Here is a 19,135-nt window from a genome sequence, read left to right as displayed (position 1 = left end):
CACTGCACACTTGTGGGCACTACATGGCTGTTGACTCTATATAAAGAACTCTGCCCAGTGCTCTGGGCGCAACACGGTGGCAGGGCCACAAGGCTGCACGAGAGCAGAGCAGAGGCTGGAGTGGTGGCAGCGCCAAGGACAGAGGCCCAGAGGACGGCTGTGTGGGACGACTGTGCGGGACAGCTGTGCAGGCAGACAGGCCTAGAGGATGGCTGTGTGGACAGAGGGGCCCAGAGGCAGAGACCGGCTTGCTGCATTACAGGCTTGCTCTGAGTGAATGAGATTCTAGTGACTGACCTGCCACCTGGAAATAAAGCTGGGTATAACCCTTTCACCCCAAAGAGCATTCTGTGGTCAATTTTCTTTGGTCACATTGAATCCATAGTGAACTTGCCCGGGGCTGAAACCCATTGGCAAGACAACCTCACACACACACGCGCACACACACACACACATTTACATTTTACTGAGGTATAACATCCTTATACCTTAAGGTGCACAAATCTTAAGTATACATTGTTTTTTTATGGATGTTGAATTTTATTTAATTTTTTTGGGTACATATTGAGATGATTACATAGTGTTGAATTACATAAGTAAGATTTCCATGGTGAACCACTCCTGTGGTAAAATCCATGTTGATCACCAAATTGTATTTGATTCCTTTATATTTGGGATTTTTGCAACTATGCTAGTGGACAAGATTTTTTTAAGTGAAAGTATAGTTGATATATTAGTTTCAGGTGTACAACACAGCTATTTGACAATTACATACATTACAAAACGCGCATCATGATAAATGTGTTTAGCATCTGCCATCAAAGTCATTACATTATTGACTATATTTAAGTATACACCTTGATGAATTTTTTCATAAATATATAATCCTAGAGCCACCATCAAGATAAAGATATAAAACATTCCAGCACCCACAAGGCTCCCTCACGCCCTTTCCCAATGAACAGCACCCTCCATAGAACACCTCTATTTTGACCATTATCATCATTGGTTGGTTTTGCCTATCCTAGAATTTCCTGTAAATGGAAACATACAAGTACAAGAATGTATACTGTTTGGAGTCCAGCTTCTTTGCTCATCATTACATCTGAGAGGTTCAACCATGCTATTTAGTGTAGTGGTAGTTTCTCCTTTTTTATTTCTAAATATACACACCCAAATGTATTTAATGAACTTTAAATTTTAGGACAGTTTTAGATTAGAGAAAAACTGGGAATATAGTACACATACCCAGTTTCCCCTATTATTACATCAGTATGGTACATTCATTACAATTAATTAACTAATTATCAATACATTAACTGAAGTCTACACTTTATTTACATTTCCCCAGTTTTTGCCTAATGTCCCTTTCCATTCTGGACACCACATTACATTTAATCGCCATACTTCCTCAGGCTCCTCTCAGTTGTAACAGTTCCTAATTTTCCTTGTTTTTCATGATCTTGATAGTTTCGAGAAGTACTGGTCATCTATTTTGTTAGAATGTTCCTTGGGGTCTATCTGATGTTTTCCTCATGATTAGACTGGGGTTATGGGTTTTGGGGAGGAACACAATAGAGGTAAAATTTTGTTGGTTTCTCCACTGTGAAGTACTCCTCCCTCCCCCCTTTCAATACTGTCCTCTTTGGAAGGAAGTCACTATGCCTAGCTGGGGACTTCTGCCCCTCCTTCTTGAGAGAGGATTTAACTACATGAATTATTTAATTCCACATGAGAGATTAGTCTCCTCTACCCAGTTAATTTACTTAATATTTATTTATATCAGTATAGACTCATGGACATTTATTTTATATTTTGGCTTATAATCTAATGCTACTTTATTTTGTTGCTCAAATTGTTCTGTTTTGGCCATTGGGAGCCTTCAATTGGCTCTGGCATCCCTTTGACATCATCATCACTGGTGAGGTTTTTTGTCTTTAGTACTTCTTTACTTTCTGGCACTACAAGTATTCCAAGCTCATCTTCTATATTTCTTGCCTCAGTTCTAGAATTAGCTATTTCTCTAAGGAGTACTGGTTACTTTCATTAGAGAATGGTATTAGAAACCAAGATCTGGGTGCTAGGTTGCACTCGTTACTACTGGAGTGCACACACATATTTAACAAAACTTTTACTGTGGTTAAATTATACATAACATAAAATTTGCCATTTTAACATTCTTGAGATTAGTTCAGTGACATTAAATACATTCACAACGTTGTGTAAATATCACCACCATCTCCAGAACTTTTTCATCACCCCGAAAAGAACCTCTGCACCCATAGACACTAACTCCCCACCCACCCACACCCAACCAGTATTCTATTTTCTGTCTCTGTGAATTTGACTATTCTAGATCTCTTATGTAAGTGGAATCATACAATATTTGTCCTTTTGTGCGGGTTATTTCACTTAGCATACTGTCCTCCAGATTCATCCACTGTTCAATTACCAGAACTTACTTCCTTTTTAAAACTAAATAATATCTCATTGCATGTATATGCTGCACACACATATTAAGTAAAATTTTAAACTACAGATATTGTTCATATTTCACTCAATAATATACTTCTATTAATATTTTAAGAAAAGTACTATAATAGAACCTATCTTTTGCCTATATAATAAAGATTCAATAAAGACTAGGTACCAGTAATACATTCTTAGCAATTAGAGATAAGCTTACCTTCTATAAAAGATTAGAAGGAAAATGAGATCAGTTGTTTGCAGAAATCACCCGCTCAAAGATTAATCAGAACATGAGTGGCTGAAGAACATCACAACACATACGTCATCAAATTTAAGAACCGTTGTATCAACAAATTTCAAGTTGTAACACAATCAAGTCGTAATCTACCCGAATATTTTGACCTATCAAAAAAGAAACGTTTAACAGTCAGAAAATGCATCCATCCATCCTTTCTCTAAGTATTGACCACATGGTTCTCTACCGTTCACGCCCAAATTTTAAATCTGGGCTTTTAAACCTTGCCTCTAACGTCAGGGTCCTTCAGTACGCATCCCAAATCATGGGCAGACTTGCAAAAAGTGCCAATTTCCAGAGATCCAGAGGTCATAGATCCCGGAGGGGACCAGGAAATGGCATTCTAACAAGCAATTCTAAAGTCCAAGGCGCCAAGCTCATTTTGAAAAACTGTTTTGCTTGTGGGTAAAGGAAATTTTTTAAATCTGGGGGTTGGGAGAACGTACACAATTTTGCGGAAACCGGCATTCGCATTTTCTAGGGAAACCATGATACAATCAGATTCTCAAAGTGAGTCTAAAAACTGCAGTTGCCACCGTGCGGAAAGATCCCTTAGCTACGGAGAGACTCAGCTGTTCCCACACAATTAACTGCACATTCGATAGTCTTTCAATTCGATTGTTCAATTTAGCAGTTTTGGTCTTCGTGCAAAAAGTTAGAAAAAAGAAAAGCTCATTTTCTTCGAGACGATATGCCCTCAAGGCTCAAGGCGAGTGGTTAAATTTCTTAAAAAAAACAAAAAACAAAAAACAAAAAACTGCGCCTGTGACGAATCTGCTTCTTTCAATGTAAAGGTCCGCTTAGGTGGGCAAGTGACTCGTCAGTCGCTTCGAGTCCAGCGTCCGTCTCCGCGGGAAAAGGACCCGAGCTTTGGTGAGGCGAGTGGGGGCGGTTTGCCGCGCGCAGGGCCCACCCTGGCGAGAAGGACAAGGGCATTCGGCCCGGAGTGTGTGTCCGCTGGTGTGTGGGCCCCCATATTGAAACCTGGCAACGGGGGAGAACTTTCGGGGTTGTATTGCGGGGAGCTGGGTCGATAGCTAGGATGGGAAAGATTGGCCCCCTCCGCCTTGCGGTCACCCAGAAGGTGAGGGGTCTAGGGAGCCTGCCTGGAGGGTCGGCGGCCAAGGCAGTACCGCGGTGCTGCTGGTCATTGGGAGTATTGGCTTTCCCACTGAGACCCACTTTAGCGCCCACGGCGCCACTGCGCATGCTCTGGAGGGCTCTTTGGGCCAAATTCAGTTTTGTTGCCCACTTGGGTGGGAAGAGCGGGGATGTCCTAGCTGCAGAGTTGGTAAGGAGAGGCGTGCCTTGTTTGTTTATTTAATAATAATATCCTTTATTTTTACAATAATTATAATTATAAAGCGCTTTCATAGAGTGACAGCTACATATTACACCCGATGTAAATTGTGCCTAATAATTTGAATAAATTTAAATCAAGATAGGACTAGGTCTTAAACCTGACGTTATGACTCCCCATCCAGTTCTCTTACACTTTCCACACTTTTGTCTCTAATGGTTAACTGCCTATTTACCTCCACCCCCTCCATTCATCTCTCACATATCATCCCCGTTTATGATATTATGACATGAATCAAAGTACCCAAAGAATTTATGGGAATTTCAACATAATGCTGCAACAGAAGAGATTAACGAGAAAGAATATACATTCTTTGCAAGTGCAGGCAAAACAGTTATCCCAGTTACTAATTTCTACACCTAGAAATTAATGAGAAGCCATGAAATCCGCTGTTCTTTTGGCATTTAGTATTGATAGAATCGTACAGATGATGGAGATAACAGAAAATCCATGCTTATCTCTTTGTATTTCTCTTCAGGTTGTAAATTGAAGAACTCTTAAAGCTTTCAACAGGAGCTTTATGTACAATAGCAGTTTTATTTGGTGGATCTTTGTGTCCTTTTCCTGTAGAATAAGGAAGGGATTCCTTGGGGTGTCTCAGCTTCAAAACCCAGAATCCTGGTGGGGTTTTTTTCTATCCCATCTCTTAAGTTTGGTATTTTATGATAGGCATCCAAAGAAAGAGTTAAGAGCTTAAGTTCTGGAGTCAGAAAAGCCCTTGATTCTAACTCCCTGGCTGGACTACTTAGCTTTGTGATTTGGGGCAAAAAACAACCACTTTGCATCTCACATTCCTCATCTGAAACAGCAATAAGAGAACTTACGTCCTTGTAGTGTTCACAGATGGGGCATGTTAAATGCTTAGCACAGTGCCTCGCACCTCCAAAGTGTTCAGTAGTTAAACCTAATTATTATGGTCCTTGTTTTTCCCCCCTGTAACCCTGTAAATGGAGGTTGGGAGTAAGATCTAGAATTTCAAGGCCCATACAATGGAATCAATACAGAGACTACTAGAGCAGGGAGTGAGAGTCAGACAACATAGCACTTTCTCATTTTTTTTCACGTGGAGAAATTCCAGCCAGAGAGAGAAAAGACACAAAGTGAGTTAGAGGCAGAGCCCAGACTGGGATGCAGTTGTCTCCCTCCAGCTGTTAATAACTTTTCACTACTAAGGCTACCAAAGAGGAGTCTCCTCCAGAGTTGCTTATTAATGACACACATATGCCCTCCTTTTACAATTTGGTGGCAGACAGCATGATGTCCTGCCTCTCAGCTCTCAATAAAGTTGTCCTTTTTGTCTGATTTGGAAAAAAAGTCAGTGAATTTTTTACTGAAGTTGTTTCAGCTGCCCAGTATTTAACAGGAAGTGTCCTAGAATCTGGAGATAAAGTGAGGCAGACACTAGATTGAAGTGCTTACTGTGTGTTGGCCAGAATGTGATCATGGGAGGTTGTAAGGAAGAGAATAGTCCCAGGAGAGGAAATTGCACCAGGAAAGCATGGAGCTGGGGAATTAGGGCACATTCAAGGAATGAGAAATAATCCTGGGCAAAAGAGGTTTTGCAGTTGGGATATGGTGAGAAGGTAAGCGAGGCTCAGAGGTCCTGAGTGCCATGCCATCGGTTTGGATTTTATTCTGTAGGTGTTTGGCTTTTTTACTGAGGAAAAAAAATTCCACAGTGCACTCCCATAAACAGTCACTCCCCTCTATATAACCCATCAACTGAAAAACAAAAGCAAAAAGATTCTTGAGGAAAATCTGCAAAAGAGGGGAAAAATTATAAATATTTTAATAAATATCACAGAAAGATGCTATTAGGAGTGAGGATTACCATATAAATTCAACACAGCCTGTTTTTTAAATAATACATTTCAGCACTGGCTTTAAAGCTTTACATGAGCATTAGCCATGTCTGAAGTGTTGGCAAGCACTGTATTATACCAGCAGATGCATGTCAATCTGTCTTCATGTATCAGCCTCTCCTCTGAACTTTCCCACCATCTATCAATAAAAATGTACCATGTATCAGAATGAATGACAATTGCAGTGTGCTTGCTGGGCTAAAATTACCATTGCAAGAAATTCTCATGCTCCAAGGTATAAATGGATTATCAGCTAGGAAATTGGCAAGAAATCCCATATTCCTTTTGAACCAAAGAGCTTGCTGCTGGGTCACTGTAGTTTTAGTTCTGCTACATGAGACAGATGCAAAATGCTGCATCCAAGCTTCATTTTACCTTATAGTTTTGTTTTTAAAATAGTTCTTATCTTTTAGTGACACATACTGTAATATCTGCATATGACCATGTAATATCTGAGATGTCTTTCAATGTAGCCCAGGAGCAGGGACTGAGGGGACACCGATGAAACAAGACTGGCCACATGTTGGTCACAGTGGCAGTCGGCTGAGGGTTATGCCATTTTCTACAGTGGTACATGTTTGAAAATCTTGCTAGTAAAGAGTTTTAAAAAACACAATTTCCATAGCAGTTCTCAGTCTGGTTTTCCTGTGACCATTTTAAAGTCTCTGAAAGGCGAGCCTGGATTTTGATGTGTTGCCGAGTTATAAACGCAGTTGGTAAGTGCCCTGCCATGGATAAGATGGGTGACCAAGCATGTTGCCATCTGCTGCTTCCTGGGAAGGAGGGTGGGGGGTTGGGTAAGAGCATCTCAGAGTCCCACTGCCTGGCTTTCATGCTGTCTCCCCTGCTTTCTAGCTGGGAGACCTCAGCCTCTGGGAATCTGCTTCTTTCCCTTTTGAAGAAAGGATGAAATAGCAAGTACTTCCTGGGGCTGTTGTAATGATTAAATGAATGGTTCATAGTAGGTGCTACCTAAATACTTGCTATGCTCCTTCCCAGAACATGAATGATTGGATGCCCATTGCCAAGGAGTATGACCCGCTTAAAGCTGGCAGCATTGATGGCACTGATGAAGACCCCCATGATCGTGCAGTCTGGAGGGCAATGTTGTCACGATACACACCCAACAAAGGTGTCACAGGAGACCCCCTCCTCACCCTGTTTGTGGCAAGACTAAACCTGCAGACCAAAGAGGAGAAGTTAAAGGAAGTGTTTTCCCGCTATGGGGATATCCGGCGACTTCGGCTGGTGAGGGACTTGGTCACTGGCTTTTCGAAGGGCTATGCCTTCATCGAATACAAAGAAGAGCGGTCTCTGATCAAAGCTTACCGAGATGCAGACGGCCTGGTTATTGACCAACATGAGATATTTGTGGACTATGAACTGGAAAGAACTCTCAAAGGGTGGATTCCCCGACGACTCGGAGGAGGTCTGGGAGGGAAAAAAGAATCTGGGCAGCTGAGATTTGGGGGGCGGGATCGGCCTTTTCGAAAACCCATTAATTTATCAGTTGTTAAAAATGACCAATATAGAGAGGGACGAAGGGAAAAGAGGGAGCGATCTCGATCCCGAGAAAGACACTGGGACTCGAGGACAAGGGACCGAAACCATGACCGGGGCCGGAAGAGATGGCAGGAAAGAGAGCCTGCCAGAGTGTGGCCTGAAAGTGACTGGGAGAGAGAGAGAAACTTCAGAGACGACAGGGCCAAGGGGAGGGAGAAGAGGGACAGAAGTAAGTAGAGGTTCACCATCACCACCAGACTCCCAACGAAGATACATAGTAAGTACACACACACACACAGACCTGCATTGCCTTTATATGAAGCATAAGTTCAATGCTTGAATAAAACTGATAATGGGTTTTAGAGTAAGTTTTCTTTCCAGTCTGGAGCCCAGGTTCAAGCTGAACACGCTGGTATTGCAAATTTCTCTTCATCTTGTGTTCTAAGCTTATTAAATAAGTTCATGTTATTTAATAAATTTGAGAAACAATTTTGTACTTGCCAGCATCTGTACTGAAGGACATGTGTAAGGGGCCATCGTTCTCATTTAATTTGCTAGTAGAGAATTTGTTTGTTTTGAGAATTTGATTTTGTGCCATCTATTGGAAATGACCATTTTGAGGGCTTGGCTTTCCTTTTTTGGTGAGGAGGCTGGCATTTGAAATGAAAAACCAGTTGCTGGGCTCTGGGGTTGTGATCTGTGGCAATATTCCAGCCCTTTGAAAAGATAAAGCTCAAAAGAAGTGATTAAAAAAATGAAATCAGTAAAAAGTTTGTATCTGGTTCTGATGGAATTGATTTGTCTTTTCCCTTTTGATCATCTGGCCTCTCATTTAAGAGCTAGATACATTGCCCTTAACTCCTGATGACTTTTGAGTTAGTACTGTACTGTTCACGTGGTTTTTTTGAAGAGCAACGCTTAGCATTTTTGTTCTATCAATGACTGTATCTTTGAAAGTTCAGGTTCTTAAAATTCAAGATGTTTCATGCAAAATAAATGTCTGATTTAGTATCAAGACTCACACACTCAATACTAGGTTTTTGCATTAGTATGAATGCTACTTAGGGAACCTGCTACATATTTTTAAATTGTGGTCAGCTGTTAACAGAAAAATGAAAATTTCCTTCGTCTATTTCTAGTGCAGAATTTATCTCCCAATCCTCAGAAAACAGCCTTGCAGCAACACCTTTCTGATTCCACCCTCATTTCGCTTACACAGTGCTCCTTAATATGGCACCAAATGTGTGTGTTATGTGCTAGAGTTGGCAGGGTCTTTAAACGAGTGCTGCACATCAGGGAAGCATGTATTGTGAGATAGTATCAGAAGAAACAAATCTAGTTGCAGTGTTTAGTCTACCTGGGTATCAGAATATGGGTGGATTAAAAAATATGCACGGTCAGACCCTATCCCTGTATATTCAGGCCTGGTTTTGTACGGGCCCTGGTAACTAAAAAATTGATAGAACCTCCAAGGCAGGGAATTTAGCAGTTAACATCAACATGACCAAAGCTTACATCCTCTGACCCAGTAATTGCTTCTAGTTTATTCTGCAGACCGATGCACATGTGTGAAAGTGTACAGTAGTTTTAGATAGTCACATTGGAAGGAAGCTACTTGACCATCAGTGCAGCCTGGACAAACACAAACACTATACATCTATATGGTAGGCCAGGGTTCTCAGCCTTGGCACTGTGACATTTGGGGTGGAGGATTCTTTGCTGTGGGGGCTGTGAATGTTTAGCAACACCTCTGGAACCTACTCCCTCAATGACAGTAGCACCCCCCAACCAAAGATATTTCCAGACATTGCCAGATGTCCCTGGGGGGGCAAAATTGCCCATTAAGACCCACTGTTTCATGTACTGTTGTGGACAACGTTAGGTCCAGGGTATTCTAAGAACAGTGCAAAATAGCATGTATATAGTATGGTGCCATTTATGTAAAAAGAGAATGGAACTATTTCTACGTTTTTTTTTCTTTATATAATTGCATGTATATAAACCATCTCAGCAAAGACACAGAAGAAACTGGATACATTGGTTACTCCTTGGGAAAGGCAGCTAAAGGTTTGGGGGGTGTTCCTCACTATACATGCTTTTATACTCTGAGAATAAACTAGTAGTTCTAATAGGTTTTGAGAGTGACTGCTGTAAAGCAGCATTATCCTGTCTGATCATTATTTTCAGCAATCTGGGAACAGAGTCTGTGTAGACTCTGTAATTTGATGTGATGATTTCTTTAGCAAACCATAGTGGAATGGGTAGAAAGCAACCCCACCAACTGTACTCAAGTGCTCTGTTAGGAAGTGCTGCCTCTCTCAATCTGTGAGCACCCAGCCTTGGGCCCTGGGTGCTCTGTGGGTGACAGATAGTGTTATTAGGGCAGATGCCCAACTTGCCAGTTGCAGACAGGGCGTGTGGCTCTCAGTCTGCCCCACAACTCCTAGAGTCAGTCAGACATGAGGTTCCCAAACCATCTTGCACCCTCTGCCCTCCCTCTGGCAAGTTCCCCCTCCATCCCACATCTTTTAGTCTCCTGTACTCATTCCCAACCCACTTTAGAATCATTTATCTTCTTCACAGAGGACTAAAAATTTGACATAATGAAGTCTAAAAGGAAAACAGATGTCCAGAAAAAAAATCCACAGAAGAAATGAGAAACATGGCAATGTTTCATCCTTGGCAACTTTGTTTGGTCAGTACTGCATTACTCACGGCTGATTCCAAGGCACTATCCTTGAACACATTTATTTTGTGTTTGAGCTCAGCTAGCCTGACCTGTGACTTTGGAGGCCCTGCTTGTCTATTCGATGCATCCTATATATTATACTACCACTGTGACAATTTCACGAATGTAACTGATGAAAATCTACCAATTACCTGCCTCCTGTTGTAGCATGACAAATCTGATAATAAAACTTCTACACACAGAATTTCATACAAAGCAAGTCAAACAGCAATTATAGTGACAAGTCATGTATTTGGCATAAAGAAGCTTGTGTTACCGAAGTTAATGCAAAAGTCTGTCCTCTGCTCATGGTATTATTAAATATATATCCTAAGAGATCAGTCATCTATTATAAACAGTGATAGCCTTGGGTATAAATAAACATTTCTTTAGGGTTTGGCATCAGTTTTTCAATGTTCTTCCTCAAAGCAGACAGTCTGTTTGAGGGACCAGTTTTGAAGGTGCGTCTGAACCAAGAGGTGTGCAAGGTAGTAACAGCTGGGGCTTCCAGGTTTGGTTGCAGGCACTGGCTGGTTCAGGTCCAAGGGCAGAGGTGGGCCACAGTCACAGATGCTGCAGGGCTTCCTCTCCTTGCTCCGTGTAACTGTCATCACGGCGGGAGTTGGCCCATTGGCCAAAGGACTCCTGGATGTGCACATTTCGCTGCATGTTAGCCAGGCGCTTCTTATCTCGGGAGAAGAAGCTAAACCTTTTGGAAGGGAAAGAAAGAAATGAGAGCCTGTTCTTGGCTTTGCACTTCAGAGATTTTGCAATGCCAGGGACATACAGCAGCAAACATGGAAGGGAGCAGATCAACTCAAGTTGGGAAAGAAAAAGTTGGGGGTGCAGGTCAAAGTTACTTTAGAAAGCAGCAGGGGATTCTGCATGTCACTGTCAATGGTTCCTCGGTGTAACACAGTGTGAACAGTGTGTGTATGTATGTGATGTGTGATGAACCTCATCTCCTACCTTAACCACCACTGAGGGTTTCCTCTCATTACTAGTGGGAATAAAAAGCTGCTATAAACATACATCATGAGTTTCTTTACCCTAATGATGCAGAGAAAATAATACTTGAAAGCCATGTGGAATGTAAGATGATTCCAATGTAAACAGATGAATTTTTTAAGTAGTTCTGTATTTAATTGGAATCTGGAAACTATATAAGTAGCACATAGCATATCAAGGCCCAGGTTTCATGGATATTACTGCTTAAGAAGAGGTGAAAATAGCTAAGAAAAAGGAGACAATTAAAAAATACAGAAAGTAATAGTATACATGCTTCTCTGATTCGATAAACACTATGAATATAGTATGTGAATGAAGTTTGGGAAACACTGATTTGGAGTGTTACAAACTGACTTAATGGTGGAAGCCTTAAGAAGTTACCACTGTAGCTAGCTACATAGCAACAGCTAATGTAGACCAAGAGGTCTTTTAAAAACAGCTGTGGCAATTGCTCATTGATCATTCAGAGTGAACGATCTGATGCCTATAAGATAAGGGTAGAAATCACAGGCAAAAAGCTTGTAAGTGGCCCATTTGAAACAAGGTGTGTTGGAACTCCACCCAAACAGAGACAGTAATCCTGGCCAGTAGCTTGAGTTGGCAAACCTGAGTATTTCCCAAAAACCCTTTCTAAGGTACAACTGTCCATTGATACTCCCAGGCTCTAATAAGACTCCTTCTATTCTCCCAAGGTCTCCTACTTTTGGATTTTGGTTTCTGAACTTGGTAAGAGACATAGTAGCTATGTTATATTTCTCAGGGGCAGGAAAAGGTGTGAATCATTAAGAAATCAAAGCTTCACCTCAACTATTTTTAGTTCCTTCTGTCTGTCACCTGTGAGTTCTCTTATTTTTTTAAGTGCTGTGGTCTATGGAGTTCAGTTATAATCTCATCTGGGTAAAAATGATCTTACTATTCTGTGGCTCTGGATCCTACAGTAACTTCCTATGAGGAATAAAAGTGGTCTTTTATTGTAAAGCTGGAGCAAGCCAAGTTTATCTGGAGAAATTCTCCCTACTAGCTGGTCTCTTTTCTCTACAATAAATACTGGCAAATGAAGGCACAACGTTCATACTGGGCTATGTGTGAACTCTTTCCATAGTGTCATCAGGGCAATTAACTGCCCAAAAATACAGCAAAAACACGTCACTGTTACATTCCATCTCTGCCTGACTCAAGTAAGCAGGAAAGCCACTTGCCAATTCCTGTCAAAGGGGACACAGAGAGAATCAAAGCATCAGCCCCTCCTCTGCTTTTCCTTTTTTAACAAGATCAAACGGCTTGTTGATGATGGCAAAACAAAGCAGTTTAGAAAGCTAGGGCATCTAACACAGCGTTAGTGTCACTCAGTGGGGGGCAGTTACAGTGGGTGTTGATTACTGACCCGTCATTTAAAGGACCTTCTTTACTGGATCATGGACAAGGTGGTTTTAGAATGAAAACAGAAAAGACAAAAAGAATTATCGGTGACAGAGCTGAGAATTCCAAGCCTTGCTTGTGCAGACTGAGTGCCATGAATGGCATGTTTGAAATCACACTTGACACCCACTTCATATGGGAGTGTGCAGGCAATGGCCATGCAGCTAAGTGGCCGAAGAGGACTGGCCAGCCCAAGCAGCAGCCACAGCAGACACTCCAAAACGAAACCAGAAAAACACAATGCCTACAAGGGAAACAAGTCGTCGGACAGGCTGCAGGGTGGGGTCATCTATTATCAATCCAGCTGCTACCATGGGCATTATGGCTGTAAAGATCCTGGTTAGAAAGTACAGACAGACACAGAGAAAATAAAAACAGGGGAGGGAGGCATGAAAAATAAACACACTCCACACACAGACCAGCCGAAGGGTTTACTTATGGTATATGTTAAGGGTAGAACTATGCCCGCCCCAGATTTCTCATGCTGAAGTCCTAACCCTCAGCACCTCAGAATGTGACCTTCCTTGGAGACAGGCTCCTTGTAGATGTGACTAGTTAAGATGAAGCTATAGTTGGGTAGGGTGGGTCCTTATAGATGGGGAAATTTGGGAACAAACATGCACACAGGAACACGGCAATGTGAACATGAAGGCAGAGATCAGGGTGATGAGTATACAAGCCTGCTATGGCCAAGGACGGCCAGCAAACCACAGAAGCTACAGGAGAGGCATGGAACAGTCTCCCTCAGGGCCCTCAGAAGGAGCCGGCCCTGCCACCGGCCTTCGAGCTTAGACTCCTAGCCTCCGGAAGTGACAGACGAAACATTTCTGTTAAGTCAGAGCCAACGGTGAATGCTCATCTCTGTCCATTGGGCTGGGCAAGGAAAATGAAGAAACTCCAACCAAGCCACCAGAGCTTATTTTGAACATCCTTGATCTTTTTTGTTTGTTTTAGGTGTTGGCTGGGAAAAGATACAAAATGACTTCAAATGAGGTTTGTGGATTCTTTGTGTTTTTGCATCACCTTTGCTACTCTTTACAGAGTAGCTGGGGGTTGACATCTTGGAACCTGAATGGCTTCTCATAATGACAATGAGAAGAAGGGGACATCTTTTGCTAAATTAATGGGCCCCATCCCCAGAGACCAGGCTATGAGGCACAGGTAGCTTTCCAGGGGCTCTAAGCCACATGGTTCTGCACTTACCATTGCCAGGACCCCTTTCTTAGCATCACAGGGGGCCCCCACAGATGCAGTCATTGTATGAGATTGCTCCAGACGCAGGGTGGGCATTTTACTTGGAGAGCTGTCTGCCCACCTGGAAATGCTGGATTTCATTTGTTGCCTGGACAGAGACCAGGCTGGTGCAGAGGGGCCCCAGGACTCCTGGAGGCTCCAGCTGAGTTACTCTCTGTCTCACTGAGTGGATGGTCCCCTCCCTCCCTTTGCAGATGCCTCCCTGCAGAAGCCACCTCTAGAGGAATAGCCACTTCCAAGAAAGAACACTGGCCAGGTTTGGTCAAAAGTTTATGTCCTGGTTACAGTGTAACTGGTTTTAACTACCCCCTCCCTACCAAATATTTCTGGAAGACTCAAATCAGATGAAGTTTTAACAGTGGCATTTCAAGCAGTGGAATGGGCGGATGTGAAGAAGCTATTTCTGGGCCAAAGTGAGGAGGGTGGTGGGTAGGAGGACAGGGACAGAATGCACTGTTGCTGTTACTGTTCGATACTGGGGTGGCCGCCTACTCCAAGGCCAACCTTTCCGGTGTGTGAGACTGGCTATTCTGATCTGAAGCCTCCCCGGCTGTCCCTCTGCACCCACTGCCTGCCTCCTGCCTCCCTGCTCAGCCCCTCTGCCCCTGCTTAGCAGAACGCAGCTGCGTGTGCATCTGCGGGACCATGACTGAGCCAGGAGACCTCACAAAGGGGGCCCTGGTGCCTGGCATCCACTGGGGACGACTCAGGCACCCCCTCGTGACCCTCCCAGGCAGTGCCAATCTCTTCGGTCAGCAGCTGCTCAATCACAAGCTATTCTTGGAACATCTTGTGGGCACACTGTTTTGACTAGTGGCAGGAGTTTCTGGTTCTCTTGACCAGATCAGCCCAGAAATATAGACTCTGGCATCTCTAGCTCGTGGTACATTTGAGAGATAAGAGAACTGGGCAGTCAGCCCACAGCTGGTGACTTGGGGAGTGGGACAAGAAGAGGGGTGGGGAAGGCAGCTGGGGCAAGCACTGGGTGGGGCAGCAGACAAAAGGCCTGGGTTCAAATCCCCATCTTTGATCCTTCCTAGCAGTATCATCTAAATGGGCTTCTCTAGCCCATTTCCTAATCTGAGAAATGGGGCTAATTGTCCCAGCTCTGAATCCATGACAGGGTGGAAGATACCTCAGTTCTGGTGCTCTAAGCCAGTGAAGCCCTTTCAAACCTCCGTGGTAGTTAACGCTTACTTGTTGGTAGGTGGGGAAACCTGGTCCAGAGCAGGAAGCTGAGCTGGGAAGTAGCAGTGAGTTGCAATCAAGAGGCTATGTGACTGATACTCCACAAAAGCAAGGACGAAGGGACCAGACAGGCCCAGGTGGGTGCCAAAGGAGTGAAGGATGGAAAGAGGGAGAGGTGTGGAACCCTCTTAAGAGAGGCCCTTCCCTGCCTGAGGATCTGGGCTCTTGGGCTACAGTGATGCAGCTTCCAGCCAGCAGACGAGGTGGACAAAGGCAACCAGTGTTTTGTTAAGATGCAGCTATCCCCTAGAAGGCCAGGGTGGCATGAATTAGCCACCTGCCCTCCATGGACAGGAGAGTCTGATTTTCTCTCTCTTTCAGTCTGTCTGTGTCTCTGGCTCCCCAATTCTGTTAGGCAGGAAAATAGAAATGAATGGGATGGAAAGAGAATAAGGCCAGTAGAGCCCACTAGAAGGGACTCAAAAGAGTTAACCAGCTAAAAATAGAAAGCTCAGAAGGCCAGGAGCAACTTGGCCTAGAAGTTTGAATACTCCCCAGATGAAGAAAAGTACCTCAGCATAGCCTGTGTTTTCACTGTGTCAATTAGAACATACCATTGTAAGATTCACTTTAGCACCTGCTGAAGGGCCCAGCTTATTCAGGAAGAATTCTATCTTAAAGCTAAGATTGCATTTTAATCAAACGGACAGTGGCTCAGCCCACCTTTGGAGGCAGGGCAGACAGTCTTGACTGATATGCTTCCAGACAGAAGCTGATATCCTGGAAAGGAATCAAAGCAGTATATTCTTATGTTAAGTTAAAAAAAAAAGAGAAAAAAACTTAATTTCTTAGCAAAGTTGAACATCCTGGGACAATTTGGCCAGTCCGCACCTGGGCCTTTGTCGCATTCCTGAAAGTCCTCAACCGCCTATAAAGCCCCAGACCCTAAACCCTTAAAGGCTCCTCTCTCTGAGGTCGCCTGCACTTTCTCTCTCTTTAAGTAACTTTAAATAAAACTTTTACTCTGCTTCACTACTGTGTCTCTGCCCTTCAATTCTTTGTTGTGGCGGGGACAAGAACGGAGGAAAATACACAATGCTCCCCTAACAATTCCAGACGCTTCTCCTGCCAGGCTGAGACCCAGGTCTTGCTGAGCAACTGGGGGTCACACTAAAGAGGAAAAAGGTTTTGAAAATGGGGCCCCAGGGTCATTTCTGGAACTACCTGGAAAAGAGGATCAGATACCACAACCTACTTAGGTGTAGGTAGAAGAACTGATGGAAAGAAGATTGTTGACTAATCCTGAGAACTTTCCTCTGGATTTTATTCAGTTTGAGATTTGAAAAAGTCAACACTTAATTACCTGTTTTAGAGAAAAGGGGGATGGAATGGAAAACTACAAAGTCAGAACAGCCCAGCTTCAGGAGGCATGCTTGTAACCCTGAGACCTGGAATCCCAGTGCTTGAGGCCCTGTTATGGCAGCAGAGTGAAGATGCTACTAGGAAGGTCTGATTTTTACGGACGGACCCAGGAATGAACGGGAGGAAGGAGAGGCTGGTCACCTGGTCTCGCCCCTCCCCCAGCCCAGGGAGGGACTGGGTGGGAGGGGCTTGTAAACTCTTTCTCAGGTTCCCCAGGTTTTACCCCAAAACCCAAGATCTATTCCGCTCATCCTTACCTGGGGATGGATCAGACTTAAGAGAAGCCATCCCACTTCTTACCAAGCCCTGGATGAGAAACCCTAACCAAGATAAGAGGCATTCCTGGTACTGAGCACATCACAGACTCCAGACCGAAGGGTTCACTCAGCCCCAAGATGAGGCTTCTGTTGGCCTAGCACTCTGACCTTGCTCGGGGCCTATCTTTCCCCTAATTTCAGTGCATGGTAACCGGTGGAGTTAAAGCTACTGTAAATTCAAGCATGAGAATGAGAGACCCACATGGGAGGATGCGATGCACTGCCCTGATGGCCCAAAGTGTGGCCTTGCGGCCCAGGCACACTGCGACCCAGCTTTGCAACTTCTGTGCCACCAGAGTTTCAGACAAAGTGGAAGCTTGAGCTGAAGGCAGCACACTGCCACCCTCCACAAAAAGGAAACTGTCAGAGGCGGAGGGCATGAGACAGAGCCCTGATGGCAAGGCCTGGATCCAGCGGTGACTTGGGAATTTCTGGTTACTTGGCCAACAGTTTTTCTTTCTTCTTAAGTTACCTTGAGTTGAGTTTCAATTGCCAATGGAAGATTACTAATAAGTGGCCAAAACAGTGTTGTGGTTGGGAGGAAGTCTTTATGGTTCTAACCTGCACCCCTAGGAAAAATTTATACCGAACCTGAACTGGGGACCATACCCCCTTCCAAATTCAGCAGAGATCAAAGGCCAAGCAAATATGTAACGTGAAGCTGGCAAGAGAGGCTTAGAAAAAAGCCCCATGCTAACCCACACATTCCAAAGGGCAGCTAGCTTTTCCCTTGGCCACTAGGGCCCAGAATCTGAACAAGCCACCCTTTCCAAGACTGGAGGGTCCAGCAGTTACAAGGCTACACACATTTTGCAGCCATTTCCATTCACCAATGCAGAGCAAACTTACCAATTCACGTGAAGAGAACCAGCCAGGAGCTTCCAAACATAATGGGACTTACAGGGTTGATGCATCTGAGTTAACACCCTGATTCCTCTCCCCACTTACCTGGTGGTTTTTCAACCCATAAAACTATCGCTGGGGCTTGAGGGAAAGAACCCACCTCTTCTGTAATAAACCTTGGGTAGAGCTGGAAGGTGAAGAGCTAGGAAGACCCTCCTGGGGGGGATTACAAACTGCAAGACAACAGTGTGAGCCTGAGGCCCTCCTGCAAAGGGTAGAATATGGCAAAGAACGCTGGCTCTGTGTTTTACTAACTGAATGACCCTAAGCAGCTGCCTATTTCCTTAACTGTAAATGGGAACATCAGTGCTTTCATCTCAGGTCAGCTGTGAGTGAGCAGCCCGACACTCCAGGGCTCTGGTGAGGACTCTGAGAATCTGTATGGGCAGCACCTGGCCCACAGTATGTTCTTAGGAGATATTAGCTAATTTGACCCGAGGTTTTACCCCTTAATCTGAAGGGCTACAGAGGTCAATGAACCAGAAATTATATGCAAGACTGTATTTTTTTTCTTTTCCCAAGGAAAAGATCTGCAAACTCTCATCTCACTGAGAATTGAGAATCTCAAAGGGGTCTTCTGACACCAAGAACCACTGATGTAGCCTGAAGTCTAGTTGAGGGCAAAACTAGGTTCCTCTTTCTCCTGCAACTAGGTTCCTCCTGACTGCATATATTAGGCAACAGTAAGTACTTAATGCACAGGAGGGGTTGGTGGATGAATTATCACAAAAACACAAAGATGCGGTGGACCTGGGCCCATTCCAGACATCTCAGAGCTGGGGTTTCAAGCCCTTAAGATTTGTGAATCTCCCTAACCAGTGTTATTTGCTGCCCAGAGACACACCCCACCTGATACCCTCAAGCAAGCCCTGAGCATCAGCCACAGGCCCCGCCCCCTGCCCACCTCTCAGGCTTCCCCGAACCTCTCTGTCCAGGGACCCCAGGTGGACAGCAGCACTCAGGTACAGAGGTGAACTCAGAGTCAAGGGCCAGGCCCAACATGCCCCAGGGTGAGGCCCAACTCAGTAGGTGCTTAGTGATAAGCCTGGCCCTGGAGCAGGTGCCCAGAAGTGAGAGGCCCTGGAACCACCAGGTCAGTCGTGAGCGAGCAGCCCCACACTCCTGAAGCACATCACTTACAGTCGTTTGATCCCAGACTCCGGCTGGGGGGACATTCTCTGGTGAACGATGGGTGCAGGTTGGGGTATTCGGTTTTCCTCTTCTATCTCTTCACTGGAAGAAGTTGAGAGGTGTGAGATAAAAGTAAAAAATTCCCTGAGAGCTGGAAAATTCCAGAAGGTTACTTTCTGATAGTCTGGGAGGACTTGTACTTTTTCAGGGGAGTGAGGCAGTAACAGTGGCCTCTGCCCCAATAATCTCTCTGCCTAGGGGGCTGGACTCTAAGTG

The 19,135-nt window shown here is 44.2% G+C and overlaps 2 protein-coding genes and 1 long non-coding RNA gene across 7 annotated transcripts in view; 1 reads left to right on the top strand and 2 right to left on the bottom strand.

Annotated features, from left to right (window-relative positions):
* Positions 1-533: 533 nt before the first annotated feature.
* Positions 534-3,392, bottom strand: LOC118971686 (uncharacterized). Its single transcript, XR_005060269.2, has 3 exons — positions 3,211-3,392; positions 2,687-2,871; positions 534-1,544 (listed from the first exon to the last, which is right to left on the bottom strand). It is a non-coding gene; the product is annotated as an uncharacterized lncRNA (long non-coding RNA).
* Positions 3,393-3,506: 114 nt separating this feature from the next.
* On the top strand, positions 3,507-8,504 carry SNRNP35 (small nuclear ribonucleoprotein U11/U12 subunit 35). 2 transcript variants are annotated; one of them, XM_017667782.3, is made up of 2 exons: positions 3,507-3,637; positions 6,986-8,504. In XM_017667782.3, exon 2 carries the CDS (start codon positions 6,989-6,991, stop codon positions 7,724-7,726), a length of 738 nt encoding a protein of 245 aa, XP_017523271.1. In that variant the 5' UTR covers positions 3,507-3,637; positions 6,986-6,988; the 3' UTR covers positions 7,727-8,504. The 2 variants fall into 2 exon arrangements, with proteins under 2 accessions (XP_017523271.1, XP_017523272.1); XM_017667783.3 differs by lacking the exon at positions 3,507-3,637 and adding an exon at positions 3,666-6,702.
* Positions 8,505-10,449: 1,945 nt separating this feature from the next.
* Positions 10,450-19,135, bottom strand: part of RILPL1 (Rab interacting lysosomal protein like 1) — a 35,089-nt gene continuing 26,403 nt past the window's right edge. Inside the window, exons 6-9 of one of the 4 annotated variants that reach the window (XM_037014152.2) lie at positions 18,869-18,961; positions 12,893-12,980; positions 12,610-12,633; positions 10,829-10,926 (exon numbers count right to left, since the gene is read on the bottom strand). In XM_037014152.2, coding sequence (XP_036870047.2) covers positions 12,631-12,633; positions 12,893-12,980; positions 18,869-18,961 — 184 coding nt within the window. In that variant the 3' untranslated portion in view covers positions 10,829-10,926; positions 12,610-12,630. Of the gene's footprint in view, positions 10,927-12,609; positions 12,634-12,892; positions 12,981-18,868; positions 18,962-19,135 lie in introns of all 4 variants that reach the window. The other 3 variants (XM_037014151.2, XM_017667780.3, XM_017667778.3) reach the window with 3 other exon arrangements.

The sequence above is a fragment of the Manis javanica genome, chromosome 15 (genome assembly GCF_040802235.1).
Source record: "Manis javanica isolate MJ-LG chromosome 15, MJ_LKY, whole genome shotgun sequence".
Classification (NCBI taxonomy): Eukaryota; Metazoa; Chordata; class Mammalia; order Pholidota; family Manidae; genus Manis; species Manis javanica.
The sequence above is the reverse complement of the archived record's forward strand: the minus strand, read 5'-3'. Positions and strand labels throughout refer to the sequence as shown.

Excerpts from the sequence above, each read along its gene's own strand:
- SNRNP35 (XM_017667782.3), top strand. The coding sequence starts at position 6,989 with ATGAATGATTGGATGCCCATTGCCAAGGAGTATGACCCGCTTAAAGCT.